Raw genomic sequence first — 15,171 nt, forward strand, 5'->3', positions numbered from 1 at the left:
TGGGAATATTTTGTGAATGTATGATTAGGTAATGTCTTACTGAGTAGCTGAATACTCATTACTATGAAAGATCAATAAAAAGGCATAATAACACTCTGCTTTTGATGAGAGGCAGGAGATCACCATTTGTATGTTGCTGCAGATCTGCCCTTGCAACCTGGATTAACTCCAAAGAAGTTTCTTGACCATTCTCACTAGTATCCAGGTACACGCCTGGTTTTGCAGGGCAGCTCACTGCTCCTCGTACTGCCAAAGAGCATCTGCTTTTGTCTGCGGAAGAACAAACCCATCCAGGACTCCACATACAAGTTAATGCTTCACTAGAAACACTGTCTCTGGTTTACCTTTGGAGAAAGTTAAATGAATACACCACATTATGTGCAAATGGCAGTGATGGTGACAAAACCAAGAACTCCTTTCTTTTCAAAATGCTGCTGCTTTGTAAAGGACACAGAATAAGCACAGTAAATAAATAGCCAACCCAACTCTACCTCCCCATGAACAAAAACTTTAAGGATGCATCCACCCAGACCCCTCATTTCATAGGTGAAGAACTTAGGGCCAGATGCAAGTGCCTTGACCAAAGCCACACTCCTAGGAAGTGGCAAAGTCAGTTCCACAGTCTGTCTTTCTCTCTGCTATATGACACATCACAATCTCCATTTATTATGTTTAAAATGTGGTTTTAAGATTCAAACCTAAGCAGCATTCACCATCTATTCCTAAATGTATCTCAGTAAATGAGTCTGTGCTGCTCCCAGAAGTGAGCTCCAAGAGAGAATCTGGACCCAGTTCTCACCTGTAAATTTGCACAAGGTGGTAAAACATGAGTGGGGATTTCATTCTCAGAACCTGCTGGCCCCTGGGGCTTGTTCCTGACCCGGAAGGCTGTGGTGGTGGTAGCAGTGGTGGTCTGTACTGGGAGGGCTGGCTGCCACACGGTCACATCAGAGCCATTGCCAAAGGCTTGAATTGCATTTTCTGCAGTAAAACAGGAGGAAATCCAATTTCAAAGTCAAGCAGCAAATGTAACAGACAGGATACACACAGCCAGAGAGGCACAGAAATTCTGAAGTCCAGAAGTCCAGAGGCACTGGACTTCTCTGAACAAAACCCATCCATCCATCGGCCCTGCGTGGGTTGGGAGCCAGTCTTTGGGGTCAGGTGCTCAAAAATCAATTCAGTCATTAAACACTGAGCTGGACACTCAGTTATGCTTCAAATGCAAAAAAATATTTATTGTATTCCTATTTATGTGCCAGGCGCTGAGCAAGATCCTTGTCCTGAAATTCTCATCAGTCAAGCCTTTTGAAATCCTGCTTCAGATCTGTTCCTTGGGATCATGACGGTCCCATTTTTCAATAAAACCCTTGTGCTCTGTCAAAACTATATACTAAAAGCAAACTAATTAGTGCTTTTAAAAAAAAATACATCCCTAAGCATGAGACTGAGGTCACTCGGTGGCATTCACAACTGATTTGGCAGGCAAAATGCAAGCGGTTCCTTTAAAAGAAAAGTCTACCCCAAATCTCATCAATATCTAGTGAAAATTTAAGAAAGATTATTTTTTTCGTTTTTGCTCCCAGTCTACCAAACAAAATCTGCATAATTAGGTAGGAGCAGCTCTGTTTAAATGAAAAGTTTAAAATGCAAAACTTTAAAAGCTTATTACAATTTCATGGGATTAGATTGTTTTTGTGGCAAGAGTAAATTGGCTGTGTGTTGTTCCCCTCCCCAAAATGAATAAAAAACAGTTTTTAATCAGGTCTTCAGGGATTTGGCCTGGATTTAGGAACTTTTTTATTTCATTTTCATTGTATAAGAAATCAAATTCCTCCATTTGGGACCTGAATGTGCAAACTGTTAATATATGACTTTTAGTTCGCATTTTTCGATATGCAAGACAGAATAATTTAAGCCTCATCTTCCTCCTCGAAGTAACATTTTGTTCGAAAATTGTTTTCCTTTAAGTTCAGCAAATTGGAAACTTGTTTTGTACAATTTGCGGGGGGCTGTAAGAAACAGCTTCAAATTAATATGAATGCTTTTTATGCTCCTAGCTGTGGCTTATCCGGTGGGTGGACGGTGCAGAAAGAAGTATGTACAAACCAGTTTCCTTAGATGGCCCCAGAGCAGCAACAATAAAAGCCCTTCCTTTTTCTTATTAGGACATGTGGATGCAAAAGACTCTTGCCATTTGTTATAACTACCTGTGCTTTCCCCAGTGGTTGCCTTGCCACTTGGGAATTTGTTTGTTCACGTGCTGGTTCATTCATTCATTCAAATGTTAATGGGACATCTACTAAGTGCCAGGCACTGCTCTGTATGCTAAGTGTACAAGAGAAAACAAGGGCAGCAATGAAAGATGAAAGCCCCTGTCCTCCTGGAGGTCACATTCTGCTTGGGGAGGTAAATAAGTAAAATATGTAATGCATTAGGTGGTGAGAAATGCTGGGAGAAAAATAAAGCAAGGGGTGACACCGGGAGCACTGAGGTGGGAAGAGGGAGTTGATATTTAGATAAAGCAGTCCAGGCAGGCTTCCTGGTGAAGGTGCCATCTGAATAAAGACTTAAGTGACAGTAACTGATATCTCACCTCCACCTCCATACCATTTTTCTCTCTTTCCCCTACATCTGCCATGCACTTGGCTTGAAAATAGCTGTTTCCTCCCCCACAAAAGAAGGAAACAATAGGTTGGAGCTGTCCATGATAGGGGAATTTGGGAGAGGTGTGGCTTAACCTGAAGGGAGTAGAACTGGATTTCTACATTTAGGTTGGAATCTACAAATTCCAATTTCTTCTACTTTAGAGGCTTTGCAAGAAACTGAATTTACAGCCCTGCGTCTTTGGTGCTGTACGTCCCATTTAGTCACAGTATAGATGAAATGACTGTGAAAAATTCTAGCTGGCTTTGGCCCCTGTTGCAGACCAAATGCATTTATCTTTATTGAAAAGTTATTAGCAATAAGATACCAGACTTTTCTCCCCTTCACCAAAATGTTATTAAACAGGGACAACTTTACTTTCTTTGTAAGGGAGAAGTTTTCTAGCCAGCCTCAGTAAAATCTTTTCTCATACTGACCTCTATTGTCATTGTTTTATCTTCATTAAAACTTGCATTCTGCCAGAAGAGTGCAGGATGTGAAAAAGAGGGGAGACACATATAAATATATGTGTGTGTGTGTGTGTGTGTATATATATATATATATATATATACAATGTGTGTGTGTGTATATATATATATATATATATATATATATATACATATATATTTTAAAGACCAAACAAGAGGTCCAAGATGCAATTCTTTGGTTTGTCCGGTGTCTTAACGAATGTCTTCCTACTTGCAACCAGTTTTGTGGGTTTGAATTTCATTTAAGAATCCAAAAGCTTGCTTTATTTTTAAGAGGACCAAAGCAACTGACTACAGTGGCATTATTTGAAGTCCCTAGTCAGTCAATGACATAGATTTCTCTTTCCAACAAAGGAAATGGAGAAGAGGTTTTAGAAGTAATACTCAAAAGCTTTTTGTGTGTGTACATGGTAAATTATAGCTAATGACTTGGAAATCAGTCATCATACATCTGAGGAGCATCATGGAGCAATTGTCACTTGAGGACAGGGCTTTCAGAGGGTTGGCTGAACCTTGATTTCTAGAAACAGTCCATCTCTCATACCATGAAGTCAGACTTGGTCCCTGATGTGCAGGCCCATGTCCCTGTCCAACAGGCTCTTCAATATCAGACATGAACAAAGTCCTTAGGAGACAGAGGGCTGCAAAAGGAACCCAGGCTTTGGATCCTAACTCTGACATGGATGGTCTATGTGAATACTCAGCTGTAAGATGGAGATAATAATAGCTATGTCCCCTAGGACTCTTGTGCAGATTGCAGTAAAGGAAGTAATGTATATTACACTCTACATAGAGTGAGTTTGAACACCTCGAAGGCACCCAATCACTGGTGGCTGCCATAAACATGGGTGAAATTTTCAAGCGCCTCAGCTGGATTGTCACCTAGCAGATGCACGTCAGGGAGATCTGGCACAGCGCTTTTGGAGTTTGTCTAATGAATGCCCGTTGTTTACACCCGTATATTTCTCTCAATCCTTGTCCCTTTGGGAAACGTGTTTCCAAATTGCCTAAAGAACTCTGAAATAATAACCGATTCTGTTTCCAAGCAGGAGCACCATCCCCCCTCCAAGTGTTTATCTTGTCTCCCGAGATAACCGACATCCCGAGTCCCCTGGCCGCGTCGCAGGTTTATCCCACTCAGAACTGCTGCTTCTCCTCTGAGCCAACCCCCAGCATCCACGGGGCTATTGATGTTAACATTCTAATTTTTCTCAGAGAGTCCTTGGAGGCCTGGCCCCATCTAATTTGTCTGAGCTTCTCACATTGTATATTCCACGCAGGTTTCAAGAACCTTTGGAACAGACTCTCTGCTGGTTGCCAAGATCAAAATTTGATCTGTGGGTAGAGGCGTTCTCTGAACACAGAATGTGCCCCCAATTATATGAACCTCTTGCTCTCTCAGGCCGTTAGGCTCCCGCTCTTGGCAGCACCCAGTTCATCCCTTGCTTGGTTCCCCACTGTGTGACACGGTGTAGCCAAAAGGAGCCAGATTCACTATCCCTGATCAGGAAAAAGGGGGACAGAGAAAGACAAACAGAGAAAGCAGACCAAAGAAACAAGGAGGCACATACAGCTGGAGTTCGGAGAGGAAAACATGCTTGTCTGTTTCTTATTTTTAAAAAACTCACTAAGACATGTATTATCCTTGAAGAAATTCAAAAATTTCAAGCACTCTTCCAAGTCATTCCCGCTGTTGGTACAGTCGCACCACGGGGCCACGCTGAGGCTACTGGAGTCTATGTAGTTGGGAGTCATGACAGTGCCTAAAAGAGTAAAAACAAGGTATTTTATTCTTGTGTGATGATACAGACTTTTCTATAGCCTAAAAAGAAGCAAACGGTCCTCTGACGGTGGACACTGCGCATAATTACAAACACTGTGTTTGCTGAGTGGGAAATTACGTTAAGCAGCGCATTGTCTTGGCAACTTATCTTGAGCACGTGAAATAATTTACACATTTACTTTAAAAATTATAACAGAACTGCTTGAGCTACACTTAGGGTATTTTATTTTATTCTATTTTATTCTTGCCCAAATGGTATGGATGTCATGGTGCAGAAGAGAATTAACTCGGAATGCATGAGTTGCCAAATCCCTTGCCTTTTCTTGAAAATGTCATTAATCTTCAGAAATAGATAGAACTGGGCTTACATATCTTAAAAATCCTTTTAGAACTTTGAATCCACTTCCCTCAGAAGCCAATGGCTTTTCCAGAGTAACACAGGGAAGCTAGAAGCTTCCTAGGACTCACCCCATGTCCTGAATGTATAGAAATGTACATATCGAGGCTCCTGCTTACCAGATTCTCAATTGATTTAAATAAAGTCTTCCAAGTTGTAAAAGAATTGGAAACGAACAGTAAAAATCCTCCAATCCAATGGCTTCTAGAATATTGTCTCTAGATCCTCAATAGTCCTCAGACAAATGCTGGGTGGTCCTTCCTGCCTACATCTGGTGGTATTCATGGTTTTTCTGATGATTTCTATACCGGCACAAACACATAATGCATTTATACTTAATACAACCCAAATGTATTCAGGGCGGCTCACACCAGGCAATGCCCACTGATGCCAAGAAGTCTTCTGTTTTTATATATTTTGTGGAAGTAAGAAGTAAAAGTTGGTCAGTCATCGACAGGATGTATTTGGTTCACAAACAGAAAAACAATTTTTTGGTAAGCTCCTCTGGATCAAGGGCATATTGCCATTGCCCTATATTCTTTACTGACTTAAACTAAATAATATCCCATCATACCTTGAGATGAGAATTTTAACCTAAGCACAGAAAGGAAACAGGCACCCCAAACACGGAGTGTGGAGGCTAAGACCATTGTATGCCCAACCTTATTGTGGATCCCTGATATATGGAAGAAGTAGAAACAAGCTTTGTGCAAAGTTAGAATCCAATGACCCAGGAGCCAGCAGAGAGGGAGAGAGCCAGACCAAAGAGAGAAACCACTTTCGGTCTGTAGAGTGCCTGCCTCTTCTAGGTGTTCCCCCTTTTCACCATCCTCAGGTGTGTAAGGGTTTGCCAAGCCTCAGAGTGAACTCATAGAAACACTGGCAGTAGCTCACCTTGGCCACTCACAGAGGACTCAATGAGCTTGTACGCCTGGAAGGACACAGACCGAAGTGTGAACAGTGATTACACTGGGGAGTGGGATTGTAGATACCTAACATTTTGTTCATGGGCTCTTCTGTATTTTTAAAAAATTTTTTACAATGAGTATATCTTAATTACTTTTGTTATTTCTGTAATTCCATAGTTGATAAGTTAATCCCCAGTAGAGACTAACTTATTAAAGAAGAGGAGTGAATGCAAATTTGGAGCACAGGCTTAAGGATCCTACACTCATTGGCCAGGTCAGTAAAAATGGTAAATAACTGGTGAAAGGCATCACTCAAGGAAGTACAGTCCTTTCAAAGAAGTTGGGAGTAACGAATGGACCAGGAACCTGTGAAATCCCTGCATTAAGTACTGTCGTCATTACCTTCATTGATTTTCCCAAAGCCTCCTGCTGAAGACACTCTGATGACAAAGACTTTAGTCTGTGCTGTCATTCTTGGTGGGAGGTTCTTCCTGCTGGTGACATGTGTGACCCTGACACAGACACCCGGCAGGAATACACACCCTTGCTGAGCCATCACACTTCTGACAATTGTGATTTCCCTCACCCTTCCACACCCTTCAATGTGTGTTCCTTCTCAGATGTCAACTGTGACGGAGCCCTGTCACCAAGGCTTCTACTGTCCCTCGTACCTGTGACACCTGCCTTTCCTCCTGCGGCCCTGTTTAGCCATGGGCACAAGCTCATCTCCCTTTCTGGCTCTCTTCCCGCTCACCAGTGTCTTGTTTCATCGCACTGTTTTCCCAAATGTTGAGAACACGGTTCTTCTAAAGCCTCCGGTCTTGAAAAACAGAACACACTGTTTCTGCTATGTCTGTTTTCAGCAAAAAATTTAGCCTAAATCACCCCCTGCACGCTGGGAGTTGAATTACCAAGAACATTAATGGCAAGAAGGACCCAAATATTTAGGGTTATTTCCAAAGAGCCATTTCTAAGAAACAGCCTTTTTGATTTCCCTAGATTGAATGACTCCCAAGCTCCCTTTCTCCAAAGTTCCCTAATTCAATTAACTTTGACTTGCTTTCTTCTTCCATAACCAGGCTTTTCCCCTACTTTGGTTCTGCGCGGTCAGTTCCCCAACTGAGAAGCCTTGCACACCTTCCACTTGCAGTATTCCTGCTCCTTAATAAACCTGCTCTGTGCCTCTGCCTTTCACACACCCATTATCTTTTTTTTTCCCTTCTTTTACAAGTGAGTCCTAAAGGGCCTAACATCAAAACCCCAGCACAGAGGGTTACCGGCAGATTTTCACTTTTGCAGGCATCAGCAGGCTACAGTGCAAAGAGTGCAGGTGTTTGTAAACCTGGCCCTTCTCCCTTCCTGATCCTCCCCGCTCGTACCAATAAGCCCCGAGTAGGCGAGGAGGCAGTCAGCGTAGTTCTCCTTCAGACAGCTGCTCACAGACCTTGACTCTGGCTGGCAGTTGGTAAAAAAATCCGCAAGGCGAGATCTACAATAGAAAGAAAGGCGGGGAGATGTGCTTTAAAACATCCTAAGCCTGTGGACAGACATAACTTTTCTTTATTCCTCTGTTGATATGCCTTGTTACACCTACACACAAAATATTGAAATGGGAGCTATTAAAATGTTGACCTGTTTCCTTATACAAGCCCCCAACTGTCCCCGCCCCGAGCCCTCGCCCACCTGTGTGTGTCTGCTTATTTGGAGAGAAGTCTTCAGGGCCTATAACTAGAGAAATGTAAAGGCTTTGAAGTTGCCATTCAATATTTATTTCTGACTAGACTTATTTGCATCTTTAGGAAATATGCTTCTCCACACACTCACCGGAGACCCACACTGGGAAAATATTTACTTTATACGGAAACATGTCCCTGGCATCAAAATAGGATCCTACAGCCCATCTGCTCCCGTAATTCCTACTGGCTTTAAGAATATTTGTATCTGTCTCGTAAGTCTTCTCTCATCCACCAGCCCCGGGGGCAGTGATTTATCCCAGCCGGTGACACTGAGGGGGAGCTTGCCTTTCAGGAAAGGAAGGGAAAGGCGAGAGGGTCAGGGAGGATCGCTCTGGGCGCGATCGTGGGCCTTTGGTTGGAGGCACTGCCCGGAGGGTGCACAGATCAAAGTGCAGCACCTGTGTGCACTTGGGGAACTTTCCAAGGATTGGCACTTTCCACCCAGAAGCCCTGGGTGGTAATGAAGTTGCAGAGACCGAGAAGCGGAGAGAAGCTACAGACACGCTGGTCTGGGAGGAAGAGGACTCTTTGTGGCCAACTGGCTGTTTTTCATTCTGAAGAGGATATTGTTGGAGAAATTCTGAATGACAGCTGAGCCACCTCTGAGGTCATCTCAGCAGACAACAGCTCTGTTCCTATGGAAGAACACAATGGAATTCACGAGAATTTAAATTACCCGACGATTATGAGAGACAATGGGAGGTTGTCTCAGTTTTCTTCTGTCTTTTGCTCACCAGAGTTGGCTGCTGACATTCCCAGGGCTATTTTTACTTTTTTCCACCCAAGAAACTGTATTCACTTAGCATACTTTATGATATAAACAAGCTTGAGATGGTGGGGCCAAGCAGTGTAGCATGTGTGGGGATCATGACAGTTTGTAGGAAGCACATTATGCATCCATTTCCTACAATTTTAACTAGAAGGGGCGTTAAAAGGCCTTATGACATTATCTGAGCCCACAGTACACTGCAAAGGCCACAGGGTCTTCATGTGGGGTTGGTTCTCCCATTCGACCTTTGTAAACGAGGTGTGCCTTGCCTCCCGATCTATGCTGATCTGGTGTGCTCTGTGTGTTGTGTGCCTGGCTCTAACACGATGAATCCCTGGGGCGGGTGCTGGATGTCTGCTTTATTTTCTTTCCACAGCACCTGACACTCCTCAGAGAGGCCCTTCACAATGCTTCCCGAGCAAGGCCATGTGCTAAAGCTAAGCAGCTTGGCCAAATCCTCCAAATGAGGCTGTGCGTGCATGTGTACGCGCCTGGATCTCAAACCACGGTCTATGCCTCGCTGGTGTTTTCTGACTTTAATTGAACACACTGAAAGATATAAAACCTGGCTATTTTCTGTAGCCTAGTTAAAGGATTTATTTTGTGGAAGAAATCCCTAAAGGTGGCTCAGGCTTACTCAACTGGCTCCAATGGTATCCAGCTTGGATTGAGTGTTAATTTCAGAAGAATTTTCCTGGTCATGAAAGTTAATGATCTAGTGGTACTGGGCTTCTAACTTTGCAAAGGCCAACTGCGGTTCCAGCAGCTGGGGCTCCAGTTCTGCACACAACCTGGCCCGCTGAACAGGTCTCTGACCTGGCAGCCCCAGGCTCCCAGCCTATCCCCAGAGAGAGACGAAAGGTCGCTCTATCTCCGCATGTCCTGTTTCTTGCAGTCTCTCCAGCAGACTATTAACTGAACAACACTGTGATGCAGATTACTATCCTTCAGCGCGAGGTTAATGCCACTAGACTCATTTTGCTTAACAACCTCAGAATTGACTCACAATTGGACGCTGGAATGAAAGACTAATTGAGCCAGTCTGCCGCAGAAAGCATAGACCCAATTGGGAGGATAAAACTAAATACACTGCTCAGAGCAGAACCCCAGGCAGGCTGCTTTTTGAGAGAAGATGGTCAGCACATATCCTGGCCCTACAACAAACACAGCCAGTGGATGCAAAGACCTTCAACATAAGAGCACATGCAGCATTGTTAAAACACTAACATGTCCACAACTCTATCTGATTTGACCCACCTCCTTCTGACATTTATATCTGCAGACATGATGGTCACATTATAGGATTCATATTTTACAGATAGAAAAACTGAAGTAAGTAGTTTATTCTGAGTTATGCTTGGGCCAGCCCAGTACTGGCTGACTGGTACATTTTCAGGAATTCTGTGAGTTGGTTAACATCACAGTGATAGCTTGAACATGGACATAGTGAGAGAATTTACACCACAGTAATCAGCAAACACTATAAATCAGGGCTTTGCGCTATTCTTGGAGAACTGGTTGTTAAATACAAGGGTACTTCAGAAAGTTCACGGAAGGATTTGTATTAACTTTCAGTTCTATTTTTCCCTGAACTTTTTGCAGTATCTTTGTAGTAGTGGAGTCAACATGTATGGTTTTAAATCCTGGTTCCACCACTATTTCCTCTAGTCTAACTTTACTGAACCTTCATTTCCTCATCTGTAAAATTAGGATAATAAAATAATAGCACCTATCTCATTATAGTTGGCAGCAAAAAACATACAGTATGTAAAACCATATACCTAACATATACTAAATATTTCATTTGTGTTAGGTATTATCTAGTATTGGCGTATAATTTTACCATATAATTTTAAACACTACAGAGCTACAGAAGCTGTGATATTGGGACCAAGCTTTGAAGGATGTGTAGGATCTGTCAGGTAAAGGTGGAGGACGGTATTCCAGGCAGAAGGAAACAGCATGTGATAAAGTAACAACCACACTCATAATAATCCCAGGGTAACAATTATGGAGTGTTGGTATGTGCCAGGCACTGATTTAAATGCTTCACATGTATTGACACATTCAATCCTCACGGCAATCTTATTAGGTGATACTATCAGCCCCACTTTACAGATGAGGAAACTGAGGCATGGAGAAGTTAAGTAACTCGCTATAGGTTGTAGAGCTTGTAGTGGAGCTGGAATGTGACCACATTCGATCTGCCTCCAGAGCTGGAGATCATTCTCAGCCACTACACTAACACATGCACTGTCCAAAACATTGCTAGTTGTCCTCTCAGGATGGCCAGGCACAGGATGCAAACAGAGAGTGTTGGGAGATGACGCTGGTAAGATCTTGAAAAGTCCTAAATGGCCTAAGAGTTGGGACTTTATCCTAAAAGCAGTGGGAGCCACTGAAGGATTTTAAACAGAGAAGTAACATAATCACATTCGCATATTAGGAAGACTCTCTGTTCTCTCGGCTGTTCAGCAAAGATTTGCTTAAGACCTACCATGTACCCTCTCTGTTCTAGCACCAATGGAGAGAGCAGGAAGCTGGCCAAAGTTGGGAGGGATGGTTCCCTAGGAGACTGCAGCCACAAACCAGAGCAAAGAACTAGGGGACTGAGGGGAAGAAGAAAGGAGCATGTGCTGAATGGTAGGTATGGCTAGAATGCAAGTTAAGCCTGCAGGAAGAGGGGCAGAATCAGGACACGGACAGCTCAGCAGACAGTGGAGCCGTGGTGGGAAAGACAGGAGGACAGGTTTGCAAGGCATAGAGTAAGGATGGTCATGGCTGCGTTGAGTTCATGGTACCGTGGGGAAGAGCTCCGAATCCTTCATCTGTCCAGGCACCAACAGCTGCCCGAGCACCTACTGTATGCACAGCTCTAGCACCCCAGGACGCCCCTTCTGCACACACACCCACTGCCCACTCTGGTTATGAATCACACTATAATTGGTTTCAATGGCTTCCCTGCCTCGGCTGCTGTGATCCAAACAAGGAAGCCTAAATGTCCGGTATGGGATTAACAAAGAAACTGCACAATTGGATTTCTTCTGGAGACATGAAATCTCCATGACTACAGCAGTGATGAGCCCTTATTGTTTTTCTCTGAGAAAATGAAAAGGAAATGAATAGGCACAAATGTGGAAATGTATCGCCCTCAGTGAGAGAAAATCTCCCACCCTTTGGAGAAAAAGGCAGGCAAATGCCAAAATGGCCTGAGGAAATCTGCAAAAAAAGGGGGTTTATACAGAAAACAACATCTTAAAGGAAGCATGCTGCTAACTGGAAATAGAAAAATGATTATAATGATAAAATCTAGGAGAGTCTTCTCAAACAGCAGATGGTCTTTTGACAGTGGGGAGGGGAAATCGTTTACTTATTCTGCAACAGTTTTAGGAAAATAGTGTTATGGAGAGCAGGTAAAAACATACCACTAATGCCCAATTTAACTCATCCTGGATTATCATAATCTTTTAAATGTTTTTCCAGGACAAATCCCATACTTGGACCCAAGCCGTTTGGCTGGTGGAATTGAGCCCTGGACAAAAGATTTGTGAGATCTTGAATGGGATCCAGGCTCTGATACTGATTAACCAGAGTTCCAGAGTATGTTCAACTTCCTAGTTCTTGGGAAATAGTCTATGGGACACTCCAGGCTCCCTAGAAAACAAACGAAAAAACAGCCCTTATTTTCAAAACATTATTATTCTTACCCATATTCCATTCTGCCATTACCCATGATTTTAGTGTCAAGGCATTTGGTTTCCTTTGAGTCTAAGGAACAAGATTTTTCTAGCAGATCCCCACATCTCACAGACAAGACAGCCAAGGGCCAGAGAAGTTGAGTGCCTGCTCAGAGTCACATGGCAGGTGGCTGCAACGGCACTCCCTGGAAGAGGAATTGCCAACTGCCTGTAACAGACTGGAGGGGAGAAATGTAGAGGCTGTTTGACTTTAATTTCCCTGGGATTTTATTAAAGTCATCAAGTGTATACTTGCTCTCCCCTGTCACCATGGACTAGATCATTCTTCAGAGAGCTCTTCCTGATGCTCCCCTGACTCCAGACATGCAGTGGGCACTCTGAATGTAATGCAGGAGCACGGGAGGGGCCGGGGGACGCAGATGGGACTCTGCACAGGCGGTGGTGAGTCTTTCAATGAATCAGGCAGTTCTCCTTAATGAAGGGGTCTTCTGGGCCCCACCAGTGACTATACAGGACTATAGGATTTGACCACCCAGTAGAAACCCAGACCTTTGGACAGGATCCCTTTCTTGAACTACTTGTGTTAAGAAGTCACTGAAGTTTCCCTCTGAACCCAATGTGAACATTAGGGCTTCAAAGTCTCGATTTTTAGTTCACCTCACTTGGTTTCTGAAAGGTTTCTCAACGGGTCAGTTAGAGGACACCAAACATGACAGAGCAGAAGGTCCGTAGACAGGCGTGGAAGGGGCCCACACCTGTTCCTAATCCCAGTTCTACCTTTTCCACTCTTGCACGTTAGCAAGTTATTTAATTTCTCCAAGACTCAGTTTCTTCACCTGGAAAATGGGGCCAGTGCTATGTATGGTCACTTTAAATGGCTTAATGACAATCATATAATGCTCCTCATCCAGAACCCAGAATACACCAGTTGCCCAGTGAAATTTTACTTGCATCCCTTCATCTTTTCTCCCCAATTCCTGGCCCATTCTAATGTTAAGCCTTTGCCGCAAAACACAGCAAGCTCAACATAGGGGAACATACATCTTAATCTATCTTCTGCTGGCCCTTAGGTTACATTCTAAGAACAGATTACATCTGTGTAACTGAAGGCATCAACTTTGACCAAAACAAATTTGAGAAGCCAGGAATCCTGTGGTGTTACTTAAAACCTCTTAGTCACATGATCTCATAGGATAAATTCATTTTAAGAAAAGCTACTTTTTCCCAGGGGCTTAGACAAAAAAGATATATTTTTTAAGTGACTGTCAGTAAGTTTTTTAATACTGCTAATATCTTATGCAGAATAAAAAAATTTTGAAAAACATGCTGCTAATATTAGACCAAGGATGACAAAGCGAGAGCACTGGGATGGTAATTGTCTGGTCTAGTGACACAAAACAGATTTTTCCTCTTTCTGTTTTTAGAAAATTACCTTAGCCCTTATTCTCCAGCAGCCGACTGGAGTGCACATCTGGGAAGCATCCTTCAGGAATTAGAGCCTGTATTAAATACATTTTGCTGGGGTGTTATTCTGCATCGCTATTCCTCACTTGTGTCATGTGCTCCAGCTTCCTGGAACAAAGGCCTAGCATTTGCTGGGGAGTGGGCTGTGGAGCTGGGGGCTGAGCCTGGGTCCTCCCCTGCCTGGGAGTGAGTGTGGAAGCAAGTCGGAAAGTCAGTATGGACGCTCTGGAGCAAAGGCCCTGGGGCAGACCCACAAGCTCTAGGTGCAGCTTTGCAAAACTCTGCACATCTTGTGTTCATCAGCCCCTCAACGTGGGTTCCCACTCATGGTGGGATTATTAAAGCCCAGCCAATGGATGTGCTTAGGGTGACTTAACCAGACCGTGACCACGTGTTGTTGGGAAAGAGCACTACAAGGTCCAAGAAGCCTCTGAGACTTCCCTAATGCGTTTTCTGAAACCGGAAGACCCCTGTGGCTAAGAAGAGATCAATGCCTGTTCCCTCCAAATCCCTGCTCAGCCTCACCTGATATCTGGGAGGCCCCATACCACTTAACAAAACCCTGGGATGGCTCTGATTCCTGTTGCTCCTCCAGCTCCTTTGCCAGGCTCCTCGGCGGGTCCTGGCTACAAGGGCTTTCCTTGCAGTTTGCCTAGTATATGGGTCACAGGGGGCTGCTGTCACTGCACTCTGAGCCTACCCCGCAGGGGCTCTGACAAAGCCTTGCCTGCTGAGGAAGGAGTTCCAGCAATGCAGGTGGAGTCCCGCATTGTTTCAGTCCACACATCCTGCTTTGGGTATCTCGCCAGCTAGAACATTCAGCAAAAGCAGGCTGCAGGGCAGTCAGGCCGTGCTTCCTTAGCCTTTCTGAACTTATCAAACTGCAGCAGCCCCTATGGAAAATCTGGGTCAGCATCTGATCAGTTTTGGCATCCCTCCTAAAGCCACCATGCAAGAACACTGACAGCCGTCAATCAACATCCACAGAGCAGCTGACAGGGCTGGACAGCTACTGTCTACCCAGCAAACATGAAAAGCAAGTCATGGTAGTTGGCAAGGGAATCTATTTCAACCTAGAAGGGGCTTTTGGCTGCCTCTGATTAGATGCCTCAGAGCTGCCCTTTGGCCAGGACACCCCCCTCCTCTGCCCTCAACCAATGTCTCCCAAGGCACAAACTGATGTTTGTGGTACAAGCAAACTATAAGTGGCAATGGGAACCTGGAAAAATCACAAACAACCCTATGCTGCATCGCCAAGTCAAGTTGTTTTGTGTTACGCATG

General features: G+C 44.0%; 1 protein-coding gene across 1 annotated transcript in view; it reads right to left on the reverse strand.

The window, feature by feature from the left end:
* The window catches only part of GFRA1 (GDNF family receptor alpha 1), a 192,706-nt gene that overhangs the window by 23,343 nt on the left and 154,192 nt on the right, over window positions 1-15,171 (reverse strand). The window contains exons 5-7 of the mRNA XM_063102837.1: window positions 7,602-7,711; window positions 4,763-4,897; window positions 800-981 (exon numbers count right to left, since the gene is read on the reverse strand). Of these exons, the coding sequence (XP_062958907.1) occupies window positions 800-981; window positions 4,763-4,897; window positions 7,602-7,711 (427 nt within the window). The remainder of the gene's footprint in view (window positions 1-799; window positions 982-4,762; window positions 4,898-7,601; window positions 7,712-15,171) is intronic.

This window comes from Cynocephalus volans, chromosome 7, assembly GCF_027409185.1.
Source record: "Cynocephalus volans isolate mCynVol1 chromosome 7, mCynVol1.pri, whole genome shotgun sequence".
NCBI classification, from domain to species: domain Eukaryota; kingdom Metazoa; phylum Chordata; class Mammalia; order Dermoptera; family Cynocephalidae; genus Cynocephalus; species Cynocephalus volans.